Source organism: Marmota marmota, unplaced genomic scaffold (assembly GCF_001458135.2).
Source record: "Marmota marmota marmota unplaced genomic scaffold, marMar, whole genome shotgun sequence".
In the NCBI taxonomy this organism is placed as follows: Eukaryota; Metazoa; Chordata; class Mammalia; order Rodentia; family Sciuridae; genus Marmota; species Marmota marmota.
Window position 1 is genome coordinate 15,971,504 of NW_026000205.1, and position 25,006 is coordinate 15,996,509.

At 31.7% G+C, this 25,006-nt stretch overlaps 1 protein-coding gene across 1 annotated transcript in view; it reads right to left on the minus strand.

Moving 5' to 3' along the window:
- Uri1 (URI1 prefoldin like chaperone) overlaps positions 1-25,006 on the minus strand; it is a 64,866-nt gene that overhangs the window by 14,920 nt on the left and 24,940 nt on the right. Inside the window, exons 2-4 of the mRNA XM_015497080.2 lie at positions 22,027-22,061; positions 8,221-8,299; positions 7,097-7,232 (exon numbers count right to left, since the gene is read on the minus strand). Of these exons, the coding sequence (XP_015352566.1) occupies positions 7,097-7,232; positions 8,221-8,299; positions 22,027-22,061 (250 nt within the window). The remainder of the gene's footprint in view (positions 1-7,096; positions 7,233-8,220; positions 8,300-22,026; positions 22,062-25,006) is intronic.

Below are 25,006 nucleotides of genomic sequence, written 5' to 3' on the forward strand. Positions count from 1 at the left end.
AAAATCATTATCAGGAGGAAAACTAAAAAATTCACAAATACATGGAAACTTAACCAATAAAAATCAATGCATCAAGGAAGAAATTTCAAAGGTATTTAAAAATTCCTTTAGATTAAAAAATAAATAAAACCCCAACATATCAAAACATACAGAATGCAATAAATAGATGGTAACAGTGACATTTATAAATACAAATGCCTACATTAAAAAATAAAGATCCCACTGGGCACAGTGGCACATGCCTGTAATCCCAGCGGCTAGGGAGGCACCAAGCAACTCAGTGAGACCCTGTCTCTAAATAAAATACAAAACAGGGCTGGGGATGTGGCTCAGTGGTTAATTAACACTGGGTTCAATCCCCAGTACCCAAAAAATAAAGATCTCAAAACCAGTATTGGTGTTTGGACCTAGAATGTTCTCCAAAGTCTTAAGTGTTAAAGACTAGGTCACCAGCCTGTGACATTATTGAGTGGAAACATTAGAAGGTGAAACCCATTGGAAGTAAGTTACATCACTGGGAATATGCCCTTGAAGGCATTCCCTGCCATTTCCTCTTTTTTTTTTTTTTTTTTTTAATATTTTTTAGTTGTTGGTGGATCTTTATTTATTTTACGGCACTTAGAATCAAACCCAGTGCCTCACACATGCCAGACAAGTGTTCCACCACTGAGCTATAATCCCAGACTCCTTCTCTTCTTCTTTTTGTTTCCCAACCACCATGAGATCAGCAGCTTTGCTCCACCATGATTGTTCTTCCTCATTACAGACCCAAGAGGATAGGGCCAAGCAACTACCTTTATAAGTTTAATTTTTTTGTCACAGTAACAGAAAATCAACAGAGAGGAAATCCTCAATATGCTAAGAGTCAGACATGGAAAAATCCAGTTGTCATCACACATAAGGGGAATTTAATAGATATCTGTGTACCCATATTCATAGTAGCATTATTCACAATAACCAAAAGTAGAAACAAAATGTGTCCATCAATGTACAAATGGATAAGCAATATGTGGTATATACATTCACAAAAATATTATTCAACCTTAAATATGAATGAACCTTGAAAATCTGCTAAGGGAAAATACTCCAGACTTAAAAGAACAATTATTATATGAGGTATCTTAGAACACTCAAATTCATAAAATAGAATGGTGGTTATCAGAAGCTGGCGGGGAAGGGGAATGGGAGTTATTTAATGGGTACGGAGTTTTAATGTGAAATAATGAAAGAGTTTTGGAGATAGTGTTTATGGCTGACCAACAATGTTAATGTACTTAATGCCACTGAATTGTATACTTAAAAATGGTTTAAATGGTAAACTGTATGTTGTGTATGTTTTACTACACAGGAAGGGAAGGAAGAAGGAAATAAGGTTAGTTACTGGGCTACTATAATAGGGTATCAATTTCAAAATATTTGACAGAACTAGGTTGGCAAAAATAGTCACTCTGTTCAGATTTGTACTGCCCATGTTAAAAACACACATCTTTCTCATGGTAACAATTCAATCCTAACTGGTTATCCTACAGATACAAATAAACAAGTATAAAATGATATATACAGTTTTACATGCACACATAATCACACACTCAGGGTATTCACTGCATCACTGCTTTTAACTATAAAAAAACCTGAGAACAATCCAAAAGCCTATCACAGTAAGGGACTGACTAAGTAAAATATGGTACAATATAATATAATGCTATGCACTAAAAAATGAGACAACAAGAGAAAAAAAAAAGAGTACCACCATTTGAGTAGATGTAGATGGGCAGTAATGCATAAATCTACAGTTGTGAACGCACAGAATACCTAGAATGACTAGTAAGATACTGGTAACAGTAATACCTCCAAAGAGACTAGCTGAATGTTAATAAACATTGTGAAGGAAAGACATCTACTTTTCAGTAAATAGCCTACAAATTTTGCAAATTCAAGGCCAGCCTCAGCAACATAGGAAGGCCCTAAACAATTTAACAAGACCCTGCCTTGAAAATAAAAAAGGCTGGGCTGGAGAGCACTTGCCTAGCATTCCTGAGGCACTGATTCTCAGCACCACACATAAATGAATAAATAAAAACTAAAAGACCATCAACAATTAAAAAAAAAATAAAGAATGGGGTTGGCACAGTGGTAAGGCGTCCCTTGATTCAATCCCAAGTATGGGGACGGGGCAGCCATTTGTAAATGTTCTCATAAATAATCTTTCTTCCACATCACTTTTCTCAAGAGGGTGGGAGGGTAATTTGGTGCCTAAAAGCTCTTATCACTCACTTTCTTTTGAATTTTGTTTAAAAAATATACCACTATGGTAGAATTTTCCTTAGAATACTCTGTGAGATAATAAAAGTTCATTAGGGAAAAAAATTCTCAAAATCAAATAGTTTGGGAATCATAATATTAAAAAATTAATGGGATTTTTTTTTTGGGGGGGGGACAAATACTGTGATAGAATCCAGGGGCTCTTTACCCCTGAGCTACATCCCCAAACTATGCCCCCATTTGTTTTTTTGTTTGTTTGTTTTGGTTTTTTGTTTTTGTTTTTTTTTTTTTGAGACAAGGTCTTACTAAGTTGCCCAAGCTGGTCTAGAACTTGTGACCCTCCTGCCTTAGCCTTGAAATTCACTGGAATTATAGGGATGCACCATCATGCCCAAATGCGATATTTTATTATTATTATTACAGCACTTCTCAGGACATTCAGTATGCAAATGTGCATCTGACTTTTCTAGTAGAAGGAAAACAGTATGTAGTGATCTACAAACTTCCTTGATTGTTTTATCAACTTTGCTTTAATTACCATTCTTTCCTCTCAACCTTGACATCAAATCAGCTATCAAGTTCTATCAGGCTCTGATCTTGTCTTCTCTAAGCCTATAGTCATTACCCTAATTCATGATTCTTATCCTTTTATGTTCCCCTTTCCACTAAATATATATCTCCAAAATATATTAATACCTAATTTAACATTAAAAACAGCTTTAAAAGTTCTTATTTTGGCAACACAACAATGAAATATTAAAAGATGGCAGAACAGGAGGAAACAAAGAAGAAACACAGAAGAAAAAAGAAAAAAAATGCTAAACCTAAGTCTAAACATTGAAGACTACACTAAATATAAATGGCCAAAACACCAATTGAAAGAAATTATCAGAATGGATTAAAAAGGAAGTTTTTCTATATTGTAAAAAAAAAATAATTTAATTATTATATACTCAGCAAAAAAGTAAAAGGGATGGAAAAATATACACACCATGCATACACATATATGTACTTGACAATAAAAGATTTAAAACACATGAAGTAAAAACTGATAGGAAAGAAGGGGAAAATGGCCATAATTACAATCATATCTGGAGATTTCACTCTTCTCTCAATATTATCAGACAAGTAAACAGGAATCTATAAGGATACAGAAGAACTGAACACCACCATCAACCAAGTGGATATATATAACATTTATAGAAAGTTCTGCTCAGTAACAGCAGAATACACATTCCTCTCAAGTGGTTCACATGGCAAGACAGACCATATCCTGGATCATAAATTTAAATATATTTTTAAAGAACTGAAAGCACACTTTATATTCCTTGACCAAAATCAATTAAACTAAAAATTAGTAGCAAAAACTCTCTAAACACTTAGAAATTAAACAATATTATCTTAACTAAGGATGGTAAACTTATTCCATAAACAGAAAGTAACTATTTTAGGTTTTATAGGCCATATATGGTCTCTATTGCATTTTTTTCTCACAGCCCATTAAATGTTCTCCCCACACACACACACCAAAAAAAAAAAAGCTTGCATTTGTGTGTTTGTGTGTGTGCACACGAGCACACACACACACACCAACAATCAAAAGTTTAAAAACACCCAGGTAAGAGCCAGATGTGGCTGAAAGGCCATAGTTTGATCACCTTAATTCTAAATAATTAATGAGACAACAAAAAGTCTCACAGGACATTAGTAAAATATATTAAATCAGGGCTGGGATTGTGGCTCAGCGGTAGAGTGCTCACCTAGCATATGCGAGGCCCTGGGTTCAATCCTCAGCACCAAATAAAAATAAATAAATAAATAAAGGTGTTGTGTCCAACTACAATTGAAAAATAAATATTTTTAAAAATATATATTAAGCTGAAAATGATAATACAACATTACCAAAATGGTGTGGCATACTGATTAAGCAGTGCTTTAGAGTAAAGTTTATAGCACTAAAATACTTATATTAGAAACTACAAAAAAAAAAAAATGCATAAAGTAAACCCAGAACAAGTAGAAGGAAGAAAAGACATAATCAGTAAAACTACAGTTGAGTATTAAAAGATCAGCAAGATCAATAAACTTCTAGACTAAGACTTCTCAACCCTACCAGTATTGAAGCTTTGGGGATAGATAATTCTCTATTGTGGGGGGCTGTCCTGTACACTAGGTTGTTTAGCAACATTGCTGCCTTTTATCCATTAGATACTAAAAAACACTTACCACCCCAGATATGATGAAAAGTCTCTCAATATAATGCTAAATGTCCCCTGTGAGGATGAAATGGACACCTGACCATTTGAAAACTGTTCTTGGTAAACATTTTGAATTTGTTGTTAAAGTCTTTTGAAAAAAAAAGAAATCTTCTGGTCCAGATGATTTTATTGGTTAATTCTACCAAACATTTAAAGAAGTAATACAAGCTCTATTCTATATCTTCCAGAAAATTTAACTCATTTTATGAGTTAAACAAATTACTAGCAAATCAAATCCAACCATATATGAAAATCATACCATGACCAAGTGTGGTTCACCCAGAGAGGGAAAATCATTGACTATAATTCACCACATTAACAGACTAAAGAAAAATTACAAGATCATATCAATAGATGCAGAAAAAAATCTGTTAACAATATTCAGTATTCCTGATTTTAAAAAAAGTTTACAAATTAGAAATGTCCTGTATTTGGTAGAGGGCAATCATTTTAAAAAAACTAGAATTACCACCACATTTAATAGTAAAAGACAAAATGATTTCTCTAGAAGATCAATCACAAGGCAAGGATGCCCACTTTTACTATTCCTACTCAATACTGTATTACAAGTCCTATCTAGCACAGTAAGGCAAGAAAGAGAAATAAAGACATACATATTGAAAAAGAATAATAAAGTGGTCACTATTTATAAAATACATTTTTGACTATATAGAAAATCCAACAGAATCTATCCCTCAAAAGCGTATGGTGTTTCCATTGGCATTTCCTGGCAATTTGGAAATGCCAACGGAAACACCATACGCTTCCTTTAAATATAAAGGTGAAAGTTCTCAACTTAAATAAAAGGGAAAAAAATAAAGTGTGCTTTGGTTCCCAACATCTAATTCGTAAAATTGTGGAGAAAAGGAAATCCATGTTCAAATCACAAAAGTTACAATCACAGTGCATGAAAAGTGTTTAGTTAACACAGAAAAAACATTAAATTATAAGATTGCATGGTTTCAGGCTTCTACTGGGAGTCTTGGACTATACCCTCATGGGTACAGAAACTATATACCTTTTCGTAATAAATATAAAGTACAAAAGCATACTTTTAATAATATTTTCTTGTTATTATAAAATTACATAAAACTTTGTGAATAAAACAACTTAGAATTTATTTGTCAAATTAATTCTCAGGCATATAAATATGTGTTCTAAAAATTATTTTAGATAGCTATTGATAAAAAAGTCATCATGTTTGGTTAATTCCCAAAACCACATTTAACTATTGAAAAGTGATTTACTAAAAATGTTTCTCTACTCAAGAGCTCTATTCCATTGTATTAAAAGTCTTCCATTATTCATGTTTTAAGTTGTATATTATTCTAAAAGTTTCTTCACTAAAATTTGAAAATCAAAGTGAACAAACTTTAATAGGTTATGAACAGATTTCCTATCAACAGAGCTGTTCCAGTAAATAAAGCCTTGTCTATTAAGAAAGGTCTCTAAGAAAGAATTATGCCCACTGTCTTTCCTCTAATATACATGACTTATTTTAATGTAGTAAAGCCAAAAGATTTATCATTGACAGAAATTATATATAGGCCTAACAATGAGATTCTGATTAGTGTCACAAAAGATCAAAATATATATCAATTATAAACTTATAGGAGTTGATTTGCAATTAGAGTCTCTAAATATAGCTCACAAAATTTCACAGACTAAATGAGTTCTCTAACTAGTACCCACCCATGTATAAGTGAAATAATTTCAGCTTTAGAAAACTCAGCTGTTTTTTATCTAGTATGACCTCATTTATACAGAAGGATCCTCACAAAAATTTATTTTCAAACATCCATTTAACTAGAAGGTTGAAAAGCAGGTAGGGGTAAAATCACACCATCAATTTAAATATGTTATTTTAGAAATAAGAACACAGACTAGAAATTAAATAAACCTAATTTTAAAATACAATGAAGCTAGATCCAATCTAACCCATCTAATTACAAAATAGGGCATAGGTATTTATACATCAACAAATACTACTGTAGATAAACAAAACTAAGGCTACCTTTATAAAATGAGACAAGGAACTCAAGCCACTCGAAAAGGGTAAAGGGTTAGATGATAGTTATTTTCCACACCTAGTCTTTTCTATAAGATGAAAATATGATTTCTTCCAAAACAAAAAGCATCTTTAAAGAATTGTCAACTTGTGTAAATAGACTTTCTCTTAGTTCACTGAGCAAAAAGTAAATTACTTCTGGGTACCAAGTATTAAAAGCAGAAGTAAATCTATGAAACCAACTAAAACAAACCAATTATAAAGAACAAAATTCCCCCAATTCTTATGCCTTCCCAACTTATGTCTACAAAACCATCTGAACTGAATTTTATACTTGGTAATTTCTGAAAACATGCCATTGTGGGTGATATTTCCAACCCAGACTGTTCCATTCTCCAGCTCATTCTCAAATGTTGGTTCAACTCAAACTACCTGCAACTCAACAAAAATCACAAAAAGCCTAGACTACTAAGTCATGGAAGGTATTTGTGGCCACAATCCATCAGCTTTGCAATTTGTGAACCAATACATATACAACAAAGAAACAACATTTATAAGTGGTACCTACGTTCTTTCCGGTGTTCAACTAAACCTACAGCCTGCTTTGCTGAGCATTTTGCAAACCAGTTGTCCCCAAGTAAAACAGTGACTTCATTAGTATGAACAAGTTTTCCTGGCATGAAGGCAAAGGGGCCAAATGGTACCTATTGTTTAAAAAAGAAAAGAAAAAGGCAAAAGAATTAAAGCACTAAAACATACACTTTATGAAACACTTAGCATTAAGAGTCCTCAGTATTATTGAACTCTCTTTTTAATTATACACTGGGAGAAATAAAATGCTAACTTCACAGAAATTTAACATTTTATATTAAAACTTTACCAGGAAAATCTATAGAAAATTACTTTAAGCTAATAATCAATGTTAAAACAGGAATATAAATCCATACCATGTTTACACATCACTCTTTAAACAATTGCGCTAAGAGAAAGTGTGGCCTCTGAGCATTTATACTTTTCATTAATTCTTAAATCTACATGAAATTACTAAGAGTAACAAAATATTATCAATGAAGAATATTCTTGGTTTAAAAAAAAAACCTGAAAATTATTTCCAATAACAGTCATTTTTGCAAAGCAGGGAGGAAAATAGCTTTAATGAATCTTCCTAGCTATATTACAAAATATTTGGGCTAGTATAACAAAAAACCTTCAAGAAACAGAGTACTCATATGGTAAAAGGTTCTAATCCAGGGCTCTCAACAGGTCACTATATCACTGTAAGGATCATTAAAACAAAAATTATCAACACCTTTTTTTAATGGAAAAAAATCAATGTTCTAACATTTAATTCTACGAATTACAAAATATTACAGCCTATGCGATATTACTGTTGTAACTCCAGTTTTTTATGTAGTAAGTTTGCACAACAAATGTCAAATTCTGTGCTAATATTTATGTCACTATAATGAAATACATACACACACACACACACACGAAAAAATTTACCAACTATTACTACAATTACTGTAATGTTATAAAGTATAACAAAACCTTCCTTGCAATGGTAGTTACCTCTGATACAGTCCATCAATTTGTCAATTTGTACACATACAGCAAAAAAAAATCATATTTTACACAATTAATGTTTACAAGAAACAATGTATTGCTTTAAAAGAAACACACTAAACATACCATGATATTATAAGACAACTTATCAGGTAAAGTACTGAGTCTTTCTTGAAGGGCATTATAGTCATTATCTACCTTCTTCCTGTTGACAAAAAAGACCAAATACTAAATGAATGAACAGATTAACAATTCTTCCACTCTATGTATCATAAGACAAACTAATTAAAAACCTAATCTTACTCTATTTGTGTACAATGAATCATCTGTCATGTATAACTGATTAGAAAATAAATTTTTAAAAAAATTTTAAAACACCTAATTTTAGCCATTTACAGAGTAAACATTTTTTTTTTAATTTTTAGAAGTTTTTTTCTTTGAAGTTTAGGAATAGCATTATCCCACCATATATTTATTAAAGAATTAAGATTCTCCATGAATTTTGGCTTTTAGAATTACAATTAGTGTTTCCTAATGTAGAAGTCTACTCTGACTAAATAAAATGTAGAAATAAGGTAAAGAGGTGGGCTTCATGTTTGGAAGGAAACAGGGGCTCAAAGGGAAGAAAAAAAATTTAATAAAACTTTTGAGTGAATAAACACTGAGAAATGGAAATCATGAACTCAAATCTGATCAAATGCTTGATCCTAAACTTTAAGCTGAAAAATGTGGTGTCGTCAACTCTTCAATTACTCATACTAATGTGATTAAGGTGAGAGAAAAATCAACCAAGGGGCAGAAGAAATTAGGCAAAGGTAATACAAAAAGCTTTTCAATTTGGCTTTGCAGTCTGTTTTATGTTTTATCAAAGCAGAGGTACCAGCCAGGCATGGTGATCTACGCATGCTACTTGGGAGGCTGAAGCATGAGGATCACAAGTTTGAGGTCATCCTAGGTAATTTAGTAAGACTCTCTGTCAAAATTAAAAAAAAAAAAAAAAAGGTTTGGATGTAGCTCAGTAGTAGAGTGCTTGCTTAGCATGTCAGCATGTACATCTCTAATACAGGGGTAGGGGTGAGAGGGACAGAGCTACCAAATACATTAATTTCAAAGAATCAAAAAATATAATTCTATCAGGGTCACATTTTCATGCTGTGGGCTCTACCCAGTTCTTAGACATAGAATACCAAGCACCAGCCTATGCTGAGATGCCCATTTTCAAACTACCTCTGGAGATTTGGTTTCCTAAGGGTTCCCTGTTAGGATGTAGGCTGCAAGCAAAACCACGGCACTAAATTTTTTTTGTAAGCAAAAGGGCATTATCAATTCTAAAACGTTGCAAAAACCAACTCAGCAAATAACTTAAATGTACATGTAGATATAGTCAAATTAGTATAAATGCACCATAATTAATCACTCTATATAATCAAAATGTCTACATTATAAACATCATGGAACTGGTTTCAGTTTACTCCTTAGCTGCTCTATAGCAATAATAGCATAATTAATAAAAGTTACCTCATTTAGTCTTAAGGTCTCAGGAATTTCACATATATATTGATATTTATCCTGAAAGTATTCTTATAGTAAATGTCACTTACCATTTTTCTGTTACAGAAGAAAAAGTAGAAGAAAAATGGAGATAAACAGATCTCCTACACAACAGTGAGATGAGTACTGATTCTAACCTAGGTCTTTTGACCTGTATTCTTGTTATTATTTTCTTTTTAGATATACATGACATAGACTTCAATTTGACATAATTAAAAAACATGGACTGTATCTTGTTCAAATTTAGTCCCCAGTACCTCTCCTTTCGCTTCCCTTCCCCTACCCGCTGCTTCCTTTTCTCTATTGATTCTTGTCATTTACCCAGTTATTTTTTTATTAATTTTTATGGATATCCACAATGGTGAGGTTCCCTGTGGTATATTTATATATGTGTAAAAGTTATGTCTTCATTCCACTGCCTTTCCTTCTCCCATCCCCCTTTACTTCACCCTTCATTTCCCTTTGTCTATTCCACTGAACTTCTATTTGCACCCCCACACCCTTATTGTGGATTAGCTTCCATATTTCAGAGAAAACATTTGACCTTTGGTTTTTGGGGACTGGCTTATTTCACTTAGCATGACAGTCTTCAGATCCATCATTTATTTACTGGCAAATGTCGTAAAGTCATTCTTTATGGCTGAGTAATCATCCACTGTGTATATACACCAAATTTTCTTTATCCTGACCTGTATTCATTCAAGCAAACTTTTTACACTTTTCTGGTATTCAAAAGTGCTTTTTATAAACTTTCCTCACAAATCCTTTTCTATTAATAAACATAAAATGCCTTTTATGAGTTGGGGATATAGCTCAGTTGGTACAGTACTTGCCGTGCCTGCACAAGGCCATGGGTTCAATCCCCAGCACACCACACACACACACACACACACACACACACACACACACAGGCTTTTGTTATATTTAAGGCAAAACTTAACCTTCCAAATAAAATTTTATATGGATAAAATGGGAAAAAAAAACCCTTTATGCACAGAATTATGAACCAGAAAAAGCATAACTCTGAATTCAGACCACAGAATAAATCCCAGCTCTACTTCTTAACACACATATGCAAATTAACCTTAGTCTTAAATATCTTCAGTGGTAAAATTGGAATGATACCTATTCTCATAGGTTCCAGATAATTAAATATAAAAGATGTAACTCCTACCCAGTTTTAAGAATCTATGTTTTTCCATGAATCAAAAACAAACCAAAAAAACACCCACCAACCCTAAATTGTACAGAAAAACTATTATCTACTAAAATTAAGAGTCCACTAAGTAAATTCTTTTAAATGGATAGTCGGACTTATCGAAAGACAGTAGAGCTAAATGTAACCATTCAGGGGCTTTGAAAACAGGGTTAGTGTAAGCAATAAATAGGATAATGCCTATAAAGAACAGATTTGATACAGTGCCTACACATAAGCATTCATTATTAAATCTATGGAATACTAACAATTTATATGTTTGAGATAAATAAGTTGATTATACATCAACTATCTAAATGTTTCTGTGATTAAGTAGTATTAAAGTTAACATTCAATATGTCTTACATAGGCAAATATAACTAGAAAATTGGACTTTAAAAAAAATCTCCTTCATATGTTAAGAGTAGATTTAACTTAAGGTAATACCAAAGATCAATGTCAGTATTCCAAATCAAGTATATTCAGTTTTAAGTTCATCATTAATAATCCTCCTAGAATAAAAATGTGGTCAAATTGTAAAACAGTTAAAGACTGGAGCTGCTATTTCTAAGTTTTGAATTATTTTCTAAAAATAAAAAAAAAAGGAAGATAATATAAAATGCAACCCATGAAAATCCCTTTTTAAAGGGAGACCAGCAGAAGGCAAGCAGTGTTTCTGGAATAACTTATGGCCTGGGAAACTCTCTGAAGGCCACCGCTCTTGTCAAAATGTCCATGACCAAGTGCTTAATCAAAGGGTCTTCTCCAATAGTTCCTCTAATATTTAGGGCTTAAATAAACCCATTAAAGATCACAAAGGCAACAGAAAATTCAAGTTATTTTAGAACCAATGCTGAGTGTTGCACGGGGTAAATAGGAGATCTTTATATGTACCAGAATTTATCATAAATTTTCTACATTATTACTTGGAAGCAAAATTAAATTTTGGACATTATGGTCATATTAAAATGTAGTCAAAGAGGTAATTACTTTTTTTAAAATTCAAATTGGGAACAAAACACAGCTACAATTAGGATAACCATTTCAAGTCTACTTACTTATATGTATAGACCCGTTTGTTTCACTTTACCATATTTGATCCTTACAGTTTAAGATAAGCTTTCAATTCCTAATTTAAAATTTTATCCAATAAATAAAGTTTAAGTTGTACCAGATAACCTCGTGCAACTTTCCCTATAGAAAACAATAACTAAAACATCTGTATAAGGCATACAAAAACTTGTAAAATATCCTTTGAATTTTGCTACTCATGTCTACATGTCTCCGAGAGGCATTTTTTGTTTTAAATAGAAGTAGCGATGACTATAAATTAACCTTAACCTTAAAGGATTAGGAATGAGACAGATTGCATGTGAAACACTTAATTTTCATAATTTTGGGGAAAAAGTATGAGAGAGCAAGTTAAATGAGGTGTATGCACAAGTATTTAAAGGTGAAGTATATTGATGTCCATACTTTGAAACTTTTCTATATGCTTGATTTTTTTTCACTTTCGGTATGTGTGAAGATTTATATAATGTTCAGAAGGGGGCACAGAAATATGAAAAGAACTCCGTATTTTTAATCCTTCTCTTATAAAATCTTTGTAAAGGAAAAAATAAGTTCTATATTTCTTATTTTAGACATGTAATAGACTCCAATCTCCATCTTTAAATCACGAAAAAAGGGAGATAAAACAATAAGACACTGCTAATTTAAAGTAGGAAGCTAGAATAGGCAAAAAAAAATACTAACATCAAACCCCTTTTTCCTCCTCAGAAATAGTCTCACATCATTCTCTACCTTTACCTAACATGCTAAATAAATAAAGAACCAGAAGTGCTGAAATGGGAAACAAAGAGAAAGGCTTTTATATTGCCATTACTATCTGAGTTTATCTGGGACAAAGACTTAATTTTTTTTTAATTTAAGAAATGATGAAATCCAAAGATTTTAACACCACCTATTGAATACCTCCTCTATAACTAAGCCTTATGCCATGTACTGCAGGGATCAAATATAACATGCATGTTTTTTTTGTTGTTGTTTGTTTTGTTTTTAATTTGCAATCCACTGGCTTGAAGAATTCCTGTGTTTTCATCTTTAAAATTAAGAAAATGAAGGAATATTAAATTCAGCCATGGGTTATTTGCATATAGAAAGATATTCTCTCAATACTAAAGCAAAGAATAATAAGTTTTTTCAAAGTAGCTTCTTAATCTAAAGAAAGTGTTCAAGTTAAATTAAAAAATAAAAACATTCCTGAAAGACGAACTTAAACTCCTATGCTTTCTACAGTTTTATGGGGAAAGGAATGCTCATTAAAAATTTAAATGTATTTACTGTATGAAATCAAAAGCAATAATCATCTTTCTAAATGATCATGACAAAATACTTTATAACTTCAATCAATGAAATAAGGGGACAAAGACTTAATTTTTAATGTATATAAAATCCAGACAATATGATGGCATATTCCTTTTTTACAACTCTAGTATACCAAGGAACTTATATACTCAGAAGATGCTAATAAAATAATCCATCATGCTCTTTATAAATTATGAGTTATAAGAAAATATTAGAAATAACCTATAGATAAAAAGATTAGAAAATATCATTAGAAATAACCTATAGATTAAAAGATTGGCCTAAATAAAAACACTTATAATTTTTTAAGTCAACTGAACAAATTATTCAAAGAAACAGATGAAGCTAGCATTCCATCTGATTTCTTCAATTAAACTTTTTAACAGTAAGAGTGCAAAGGATAAACATAGTAAGGGGAATTTGTTTCAGGGAGCTCTTCAACTATAAACATGTGACTTAAGACCTGTCAGTTATTATAGCATCTTTTTATTCATTCATAACTTATCTTTTCCTCTAGAATAAAATGACATGGGAATTCAAAATAAAAAAGCTTAACTATTACATAAAAACACATTAGTCAAACTCTGAAAGAAATAACTCCAAAGTGCCTAATTCAGTTAACTTTACATGAACTTACAGATAATTTTATCTCTTTTTTATTTCCACAACTGATAAATATTCCTGTTATAAATTAAAAGGAGAAATCTTTTAGAAAAACTGATGAGTTTATAACATACTTAAGCTTTGATTATTCATGCCAGTATTCATGCCAGTTTTTACTTAAATCGCACCATAATCCTTAGGTTTTGAGACTTCAATTTAGATTTTATACTTTATTTCTAAAGTATATTGTAGAAAAAGTAAACTTTTTGTGTGTTTTCTTAGAGTTGTGATTTTGGTCACAGATCCCTACAAGAAACTGAGAAAAGGACCCATATGTTCCATATAGTTTCAACAAGTGGCTTCTCATAGATTTCTCCAGGTTAATAGTTTCTGTAAAGCGGTTTTATAAGAGTGAAAAACAGGAATCCTGGTTCTGAAGCCACCAAATATTTAAAATCCTCAAAATTATCTTTAACTCAACTGACTTAAAAAATGAATAAAATGATGGGAAAACCCTCACCAATTTGGTCATAAGTTCAATATGAATTAGCAAAAAGTAACTCAATTCAATTTGCCTAGATCCTACATTTTTCTAAGTCATACACTGATACTCACTCGCATCCATCTTTAGTATATTAGAACTAGGACTTTTCAATCTCAAAACAAGCATGAGCACTCACCTCTCAAACACTGCAATTCTTGCAATATTTACACCTTCATCCATACACAGCACTCTTTGTGCTTGAAAGCTTTATTGCATGTTGCTCTTATTTTTCAAAAATGAATGGGAAAAAACTCAAGGTGCAGGTAGTATAGTTTTCAGACTTAATAAAGTTCAGAAAAAAAGTGAAAAATCATAAGATATCAGAAGCCAAATCCTTAGCCTCAATCAAATATTCACTGGACTTAAGATGATCATGAGAAACTGAACCAAACAAAGCACATTGTTACTAGACATAGATCATCATCAAAGATTATATTCCACATAATAAGTTGTAAATTTAGAAGGCTTTTTAATAACAGTTTAAAGTCTTGGAGGGGGGTGGAATTCCCCTATTAATATGTTAAGTTTGCCTTTTATTTTCAGAAATGCATTAAGTATTAGTTTGGCTGCTTCCAAAAACCTGACACAAAGGCTTAGGGACTCCTAGAAGTAATAACTTCTAATTTTAAGTTAAAAATCATTAGGTCTTTAAATCAAGGAGGGAAATATTATAGTTTGGCTTTAGTGACACAAATATATACAAAGAACTAACAAGCTAAAGGTAATAAAACATTAAAAAACAAAGGGAGAGAACTGGCTTCTCTTCAAAATTGAGTAAATTTACCTTTTTCCTTTTCTTATTTCAATCTTTCTATAATTGAGCATGCATTCATTTCACACTCAGAATAAAAATCTTAAAATCTAATTCAGATTTTGTTTCAAAACTCATCCTTAAAACTATTCAACTCGATTTTTTTTTTTTGCCACCTTAACATACCTTTGCAAACCATGTACTAAAAGCCCACACAATTAAACAAACAAAAAAATACAAGAATTTGAAGAATGACAGAGAAGAGAGATTTGGGTATGAATCCTCCCAGCTGCCCCTAAGACTTTCATCAATAACTGTAGAAATTCCAACAACAACAACAAAAGTGTGTGAAATCTCCAGAAAGAAGGGGAAGAAAAAAAAGTACAAACAAGAAGGCCTTATTCCAAACACTAACTAAAAACTTTGTAGTCAAAAACTAAAAAGTAATTTTCAAATTTACCTCACACTGAAGAATGAAGCCATTATCATAAGTACTTTTTTAAAGTTTTAAAAACATGCAGATCAATTATTCAGATTATACATAAGAAAATAAATTTTATATATGCATACCTGTTTTAGGTATTCATGAGAAATATACTATAAACCATAGTACTGTAAGAGTTTGGTGCTTTTGAGAGTCATTTTCCCTCAAACATATATTTCTCCCCGCCCCCACCTTTTGCACTCATGCTCAAATACATGTATACATCCTAGCTAACTAATAGGAAAGCGGAATTCCAAAAACAGCAATCTCAGACCTTCACATGACTATTCAGGTGTGTTTCTTGGATATTTCCCACTATAGACACATACTTGTAAACTCAAGTAAACTGATTATTACTCTTCTTCTCAAAATTATATTTTCTGTCCAGGTTCCTTCAGAAAATAATAAATGTCAAGTATTTGGTTTATGATCCCTCTCTAAAAACTCACATGAAGTGTTTCTGAATTTTTATGTCTCAATTTAAAGCTACTCTTTACAAAATTAAGCACTTGGAAAAACTAAAATACTTTTCTACATTTTAGGTTTGTTTCACGTAATTTCATAGATATCTTTACTACTTAAAAATCATTTTAGGATGATTTAAAGGAAGCGAGACAATTCTACAACTCACATACATACAACTTATGATTATAAACAATATCTAAATATCGATGATTTCAATATGCCCAGTATCACAAGCACTATTTCATTTAATACCCAGAAGTCAACACACAGTAAAGACTTCTTTCCTGTGGGACATATTCAAAAGAAATCATCTGTAGTGCACTAAAAGTGACCATAAATTCTTTGTCACTACTCCTATTGACAGGTGGAGATTATTTCCCCACGTTGCGCACATGTGTGTGCATGCGTGTGTATATGTGTATGTGGTTTTTGTTTTTTGTTTTGTTTTGTACTGGGGATTGAAGCCAGGGGCATTCTACCACTGACCTACATCCCCAACCTTTTTTTTTTTTTTCAAGAAAGTGTCACACTAAGTAGCTTACTTAAGGCCTCACTAAATTGCTGAGGCTGGCCTTGAAACATGCAATCCTCTTGTCTCAGCCTCCTGAGTCACTGGAGTTACATGTGTGGGCCACTGTGCCAAGTTTGGACTGGCTTTTAAGTCTCTTAGACCAACACAATGTAGTCTTGCAGCTTCCATTCTTGCTGCCCTGAGATCACCATGAAAAGTGAGCTGGATAAACAGCACAAAGACAGATAGGCTCAGCTAATACCCAGCATTAGCCACAGACTTGGGAGTAAGGCCATTTTTAACAACCCTGATGATCCACCTACCAAATGGCTACAGCCAAATAAGTGAGCCTAGACAACACTACCAGAAAACGAACACAGGTGAGCCCAGCTCAATGTACAACACAGCATCAGGCACAAATAAAGTTTTTTTTTTTTTTAAGACACTATATACTTACAATGATATGGCCATTATTTATTAAGAAAAAAATTATTACCAAATTATATTTGGTGACCCTTAAAAGGTTGACACATGACACAATGAACTTTATGTGAATAGAAAGTTAATTATCTGAGGACAATCTCCAACATACAGCATCAAATTAACAGTACACAGTCCAATTTCATTTTTATCCGAAAGGATGGGAATAAATTAATCCAAACATGTGGATGAATACACACACACATATACCTACCGTATGCAAACAATTCCTGAAAAGATTCATGATAAACTTGTAAAAAATGGTTGCTTCCAGAAAAGGAAAATGAGAACTGAACAAAGGTAGAAATAAACCATATCATTTGCACCCTTTTAAGCCTTTTTTTTAATACCTTTATTTTGTTTATTTATTTTTATGTGATGCTGAGGATCGAACCCAGTGCCCCACACGTGCTAGGCAAGTTCTCTACCACTGAGCCACAACCCCAGCACCCCCCCTTTTTTTAAAGGTATATAATTATTTATTAACAGAAAAGGCCTACAGACTCACTTCTTCTTGGACACAACCTACGGTGTGGCCATGTGACCAGTTGTGTTAGTTTGCTGGCCTTAGATACAAAAGTCCCAAAATTGGCACAGCCCCCTATGGGTCCTAATCTTCCTCAGTTGCTCCAAGTCCTCCTGGGGCTTACTATCGAGACCATTGGCCAGAACCTGATTGAATTTTCCATTCTTTACAACCTTCTATCTGTTCAAGAACCAGTCTAGGATTTTGTACTGTCGTGGATTCTACATAATGGTGATCACACGTTCAACCTCACCATCAATGAATTCTCCAGCCTCTTGGTGAGGTCAGTGTCTTATTTTCCTCAACACCCTTAATGACAGTGATGGCAAATGCTATTTCCTGCCGCCCATCAATGTTTATGTTGCGTACTGGCAAACTGTGCTGGAACTTCTCAGGAATCACTAGAGACATGGTAGCAGCAGGGCGGCAGAGTGTAGGAGGCTGTGGAAGCTTAAATTTTGAAATACAAAAGTATTGCCTAATTTTTAAAAAATTGCTTAACTCTTACATTAATGTACAATCATTTTTTAAGTTTTTTAGTGCTTTTTTAGTTGTTGATGGATCTTTATTTATTTATATGCGGTACTGAGAATCAACCCAGCACCTCACACATGCCAGGCAAGTGCTCTAACACTGAGCTACAACCCCAGCCCTGTATAGTCAGTCATTTTTATCTCTGAAATATAAAGCTAAAGTATTTCCAAACAGAATACTAATTAGATTCATTTCAAAATAACTGGAAGTAGATGATAGATAGGACGGGATGTTAAATGAAAGTCCAGAAAAAAAAACATGAGTTGACAATTATTGAAGTTGAGAATCACTGTCACCTTTTGTTTGAAATTTTTCATAACAAAAAGTTACTTAAAAATATTCATATAATGTTGTAACAATAATGCTCAGAAAGTCAATTCCATACCATGACAAAACAGTAACAAGCATAAATATAAAATATTCATGAATATTTACAAAACAGGCATTTTTGTTTATGTATGTGTTATTAATAATACCTGAGGGCTGGGGTTGTGGCTCAATGGCAGAGTGCTTGCCTCACACATGTCAAGCACTGAGTTCAATCCTCAGCACCACGTAAAAGTAAATAAACAAAATAAAGATATTGTGTATAACTAAAAAAAAAAATTTAAATAATAATAATACTTGAATGCCAGGCTGGGTAGTTTCTAGACATCACCTCATTTGGTGTTCACTACAACCCTGTGAGTTACATGGCATCATCATTTTACAAGGAAAATAAAACACTTGATATAAATGCCCAAGGTTACAAAGTTAATAAATGAGAGGATTCGAATGTAGCATATATCTTTAAGACATTAAAAATGACTATACATTAAGATTTAAGCAAAAAAAATTTAATTAGGCAATACATTTCTTTCAAAATTTAAGATATATAAAAGGGCACAAATGATACATGGTTTCTTCTTACATATGTTCAGTTCCCATTGACTTCAAATTCCATTTTCTTTGAGAAAGAATTAAAAATTAAAAATAATCCACAAACAGAATAATCAACCACTAGTGAACAAACAATGGGATACACACTCACATTTTAATGAGAAAATGTGTTTAGATTTTACTATACCTTATCTGAGTTAAGGGGAAAAAATTTTATAAGAACCAGTATTAAGTATTAGCTCTAAAATAGTGTTGAACAAATTCTCATCTGTTAGGCTCAAGAACTTCCTTTTAATCTGTTATTATCAAATAAACAAATACTATAAATTTCTTGGTTCACCACCATTTTAGAATTTGATTTAATTTTATGGAAGAGATTTTTCTGGGCAGGTCCTGTGGTCCCAGACCATTTTCACTCATACTTTTCTATAAATACTTTTACTTCCTATTATGTGTTTTCAAAAAAAAAAAAAAAAAAATCAAAATTATTTCTGAAGCCTAGATTATACATTACTTGTCCCTTAAATAAAAGAATCCTTTAAAATTGTACAAACAAGCATATATACCACTAGCAAAAGAATGAATTTTTTATTTCATATATTTTGCTCTCCCTTGTTATATTGATATATATACATAAAAAAAGCAAGCTTAGCTACACAATTGTATTTCAGACTGGGCTAACACCAAGAGTCAAAGAAGAATTAAAAATAACATGTTTTTATTTATTTATTTTTTCCAGCAATAGAGGTTTTATTTATGTTTTATTTTTATTTTTTTGTGCACCAGGATAATTTCATCTGAGTTTCTAGTTCTTTTTTTTTTTTTTTATTGTGGGTTGTTCAAAACATTACAAATTTCTTGACATATCATATTCGACACTTTGATTCAAGTGGGTTATGAACTCCCACCTTCTTAAAAATAGTATGTGAGACATGCTTAGGAATGGCTCTAGCCTCTCAACTCCCTCAGTATTTGCTTCATATCTCTGCAAGTAGCACAAAATTATTGTGATTTCTCTGTTTAGCACCTGACTATAAATCCCTCCATGGCAGATTCTTTCAACTCCAAATAGCACAATACTGAAATGGGGAAGGAACTCAATGAGTGTTTGAGGAATTAAAACAATGTAAATATATCAGAAGAATCCCATAATGCTCCCAAATAACAATTTCCTGGCTCTCAAAAGAATGGAAACACTTTGGTTTTAATTTTTGAACATAATAAACTGATGAGTTCACTGGCCATTTAGATGCTATCAATATTGATAGAATAGTTACATGATCCATCTGTACATGAATAAATATAAAGCAAACAGGAAGTCTATTCCATAAGCCATATCAGAAGTAATTAAAGGAAGAAGCAAATGTAAATTGAAAAAAAAATAATTTTAATTGTTAATGTACAGATAAGGTATGATATTAAGATGTGTTTAGGCAAATATGGAAGGCTTCAGAATGTGAGATAGGGTCACATGAACCTGCTCTTACTTCTTACCTGTCACTGTTCACCAGGATTGTATACTGCTAAACCCATTTTTAAACTACAATGGTAGGTAAAAAAAAAAAAAAAAAACTATATATTTCATCTTCATTTATCCAAGCACTCATTAAGTGCCTATTTCGTGCCAAATAAGAAGGAACTGTGGATAATACGATAAAAACGTGCATTTTATTCTTAAAGAACTCTCTTAATAGGGAAGGATTTTACAAAAAACAACCAGAAGCAGGTTATTACTTACATATTTATGTAAGCTGGTATCTGTTCTAATAGATCCTTTTCTAATTTCCTAACCCCTTGCCAAAACTGACAGAAGTTCACATTAATAAAATGTCCCTTGAGAATTATTTTTAAAATGAATCGCTTTAGCCAAATTTTCAAGAGAAAAGCATTCTTTGGCCAAGGACTTGCATTTCACATTTTAACCTGAACTGAATGTATAATGAAAAACGAATAGTCCATTTATGGAAATGTTGACAGACTTACACCACCATGGATGCAACTACAATGCTGCATTTATTGAAAATTAATGAAGTCCTGAATTTTTATTTATAAAGTGGATATCATTAGTTTTAGATTATTTTCTGCAAGCCAATAGTCAAAATTTAATAAGATGATGTGTACAGATTGCACTGATTTTTACTCTTATCCACTGCTTGCAGACCATGTGCATTTATACCAAAAAACATTTGATATACACTAACTATAAATTATTTCCTTGGAGATCTCTCAGGCATGAAGAAAAAGCCTCTTAAAATAAATTTAAAATATTATATGCTTGATGGTGTATAACCGAAGGTTTAATCTCACTACTAAAGGGGCAGTTACCATGATTTTGCAATAACCCTGCAGACAATAATCAAGACAGCTCCTGTTGTTCTCTCAGTAAAATCTTCGTAAACACAGCATGGATATATTGTAATTTGATATCTGTAAGATCAACAGCTATATCTCATGACAACTCAAAATATAAGATTTTATTCACTATTAAATTGAGCATTTTCCTCAGAAGAAAAAGGAAATATGTTATTTACCAAACATTGTCCTGTTAACTATACATTAACACATTAATAGATATGCTTTCTTTCTCTCTAAAAAAGTGCAGTCCATAAAACAAGTTCTGAAATATAGAAAATTCTATTTTCAAACTTTCAAAAAATTTATCTGTGCCATATTTCCATCATTATTTTAAAACAATTGATCCCAATTATTTTTCTACTAGCAATATAGAAAATACTCAGAGCTCTCTGTGACCAGTTACGTTCAAATATGACTAAGTTTATACTTCATGATATTAATATTATTCTAACATTTTTTAAAATGGAGAAACACAAATGTAACAATTTCAAGAAATCGGGGAATATGTAATTCAGAAAAGGATAAAAATATACAAATTAATATCAAAGCTACCCAAAATGGAGATAACTAGAAGAACTCAATTACTGATCTCACAGTCACACCCAAAACCAGTACGCACATTTTTTAAATACAAGTAGGTGACCCCAACAGTATTTCAGAAATATAATAAAACCATCTTTCACTCACCAATGCTGGATTTTCTCTTGGCAGTTAGTGACCACCTGTCATAAAAACAGATAACTATTCATGAAAAAACAGAGCTATGCAAAGAGTAACAAAAATAGTCTATCAGAATAGAACAGTAGCTTTACAGATTTAATAGCATTTCAGCATACATTTTTATTTGTCAAATGCACAGAGATGTGAATGTTAGTTTTTAAGCAGTTCACTTTATCATAACCCTCTAATGCAGGCTGATAACTGCAGAACAAATTACAGCTTTCCAATTCATACTTTGGTACAAAACTCGCTTCGTAACTATTAGGTGACATATGATATAAGATAACTAGTATTTTGTACAATCTACAGACCTGTTTTCACTGTTACATATTTTGTAGAATACGCAAATGTTATAAATAACTAGAAACCAATGTAACATCCACATTTCATCAGTAAAAAAAAAAGAAAAAAAAATGACAGTAGTGAAAATATTTTATTTTGTCAGTATATCTCCAAATGTTTTCACCTGTAATTTTTATTCTGATGCATTAAAAATGAGTTCAGTGATATTTTTCTACTACATTTCAAGAAGAAATACTTAGGATAAAGAGTTGCTCTGAACAGCTCATTCTTTCCCCAGTGAATTATGATAAAATTTTAAGCACTTCACAGCCAGTTTAAACTAGGTTTATAATACTAAAACCATGGAATTAAGAACAAATGTTATTTTTTTCCTTTGAGATATTGTAACAGATTCTCAAAATGCTCAAAAACAAAAACCCTAATGAGTAGAGGAAAAATATAAATTTTAAAATAGCACTATTTTTGAATCACACTTTTAAAATTAATATTATTTTTACAGATTGATAATCACCTAATTTTAAATCACCCATTAATAAAAATTTTAAATAGTAATCTAGCATACCACAGCACCATTTTAGAGACAGAGAAACTAAGGAATAAAAGCCAAAATGCTAAGGTCACGTGAAAAAGACAGCAGTTATGATTTGGTTTGCAACCCACTGCTCTAGTTTAGTTCTAAATACCAATATTGGCTATGTTCAATGTTGCAACCAAAAATCACGAGATTTTTTTTTGACTTGTCACTAAATTCCTCTTTTATAACATTTAATTCCTGAAATAAATGTCCTTCTTTGGTACATTTTAAATACTAAGGCAGTAATCCTGTACCAAAATACATGCTGTAATCAGATACCCAACCATACTACACATTAACTCAGCATAAAAAGTCCGTTTTAGAATGAAGATCTCTTAGTAAGTATCAATCACATAGCAACACTTAATAACAGTGGTACTATATAATAGAGTACTGACTTTACATCTGGAAAAGCCAAGCTAAAACTACATCAATCTATTTCACTGTTTCTGATTTGGCAGTAATTATAAAATAGACAAACAGAATTAAATGTAAATTAAAAAAAAGAAAAAAATCTTCAAGAAATTCATTTTATAAAGTTCCTATTTAACAGCCCCATTAAAAAATGAGACCCAAAACAGGATGTTTTCCAATACCAATGCATGTGTTTCCAAGCATGAAGTGAGCCAAAAGCACAAAAAGAAAAGCCCTGCAAACCATAAGAGCAGAATGTTCATTAACCTCTACATGATAATCCTTTCATAGCTGCATATTAACTAGTTACATATTCATAATCATTTACATTATTTAAAGGACCTTCGATGAAATTTTCTAGGCTATATCCATTAGTGACGGTGTTAAAGGTTATAGAAGATAGTCTACTTAATGTTTCCAGGAAGCCTTTTTAATTAGTAAATATGTAAATTTGGCACATATGCTTTTTATATTTAAAAACAAGTCTCTGGTAGGATGGCATGTATTCTTGCCATCACTCCGCACACACACAGTCTATTTTCCACTTTGTTCTAGCCATCCTTTCCTCTACTCCCCCGATCCCTTTTCTTTCCTAAAATAGTCTCCCTAGGAACAGATACTCAAGGGTAGACCAACAAAAATCCATTTCATTAGTTTACGAGAAACTTTCACTATCAAAATATTGCTTTATATTTAAAGTATTTATTGTTGTCTTTGAAGTATTTATTGGATGTCTTTAACATCAGAGACACTGCATTAATGCAGACCACAGATGTAATATTTTAGAAATTAGAAAGAAGGGGAACAAAAAAAGACAGATATGAAAATAAATGAATAACCTTCTGATGGTGTGTCTACTATTATATTTTTATACAATTTATGGTTTACCAATTTTCAAAAAGTATTTAAACTCTACAGCTGCACTTATATTCTGAGATGATTTTAACCTGCCAAAGAAAATTTTAGGAAAAATTATATGATTCAAAGTTGAATGTACCTGGGTTTAAAAAACAAAACAAAACACCTTCTTTATCTGTGAAGTAAATTCCAATGTATCTTGCTTCTTCTGACAGAGAATTCAGAGTAACTCTTTTAATTATTAAATGAAGTGACCACAAGATAGTGATTCTGGTTCTATCAACAACTGTTGAAAAACAAAGCAAAAAAACAAAAAACATTTCATTGCTCTGTTTACTTCCACAAAACAAAGATAGCTATAAAGGAACAATACTAGTTTTGTTTTAAAGATAATTCTATCAAAATTTTCAAATATTATTCTTTTTTTAAAAAAACTTTCTGCATCATTTTTATAAAAAATAATTTGATTAATAGGCTTATACTATTAAAATAATTGACCTAGGAAATTCTTCAATATAATGATTGTAAGTCAAGAATTTGTAAATAAAATATGTACTTATGTAGTACTACAGCAATAAGTATCCATGATAAAGAAACAAAACTATGGCCCGATTCACCACTTTTTAAAATACAAACTATCACTGGAAGTACTTATCAACAATAAAGTAGCTACAAAATTATATGGTATATTTTCTTTACATCTCCAAAGTGTCCTTTTAGGATTTAGAAGAACGATGGTCTATCCCAAGACTTCAAATGATAAATATCAAGCTGCAAACATTTCAATGAGTTAGGTTT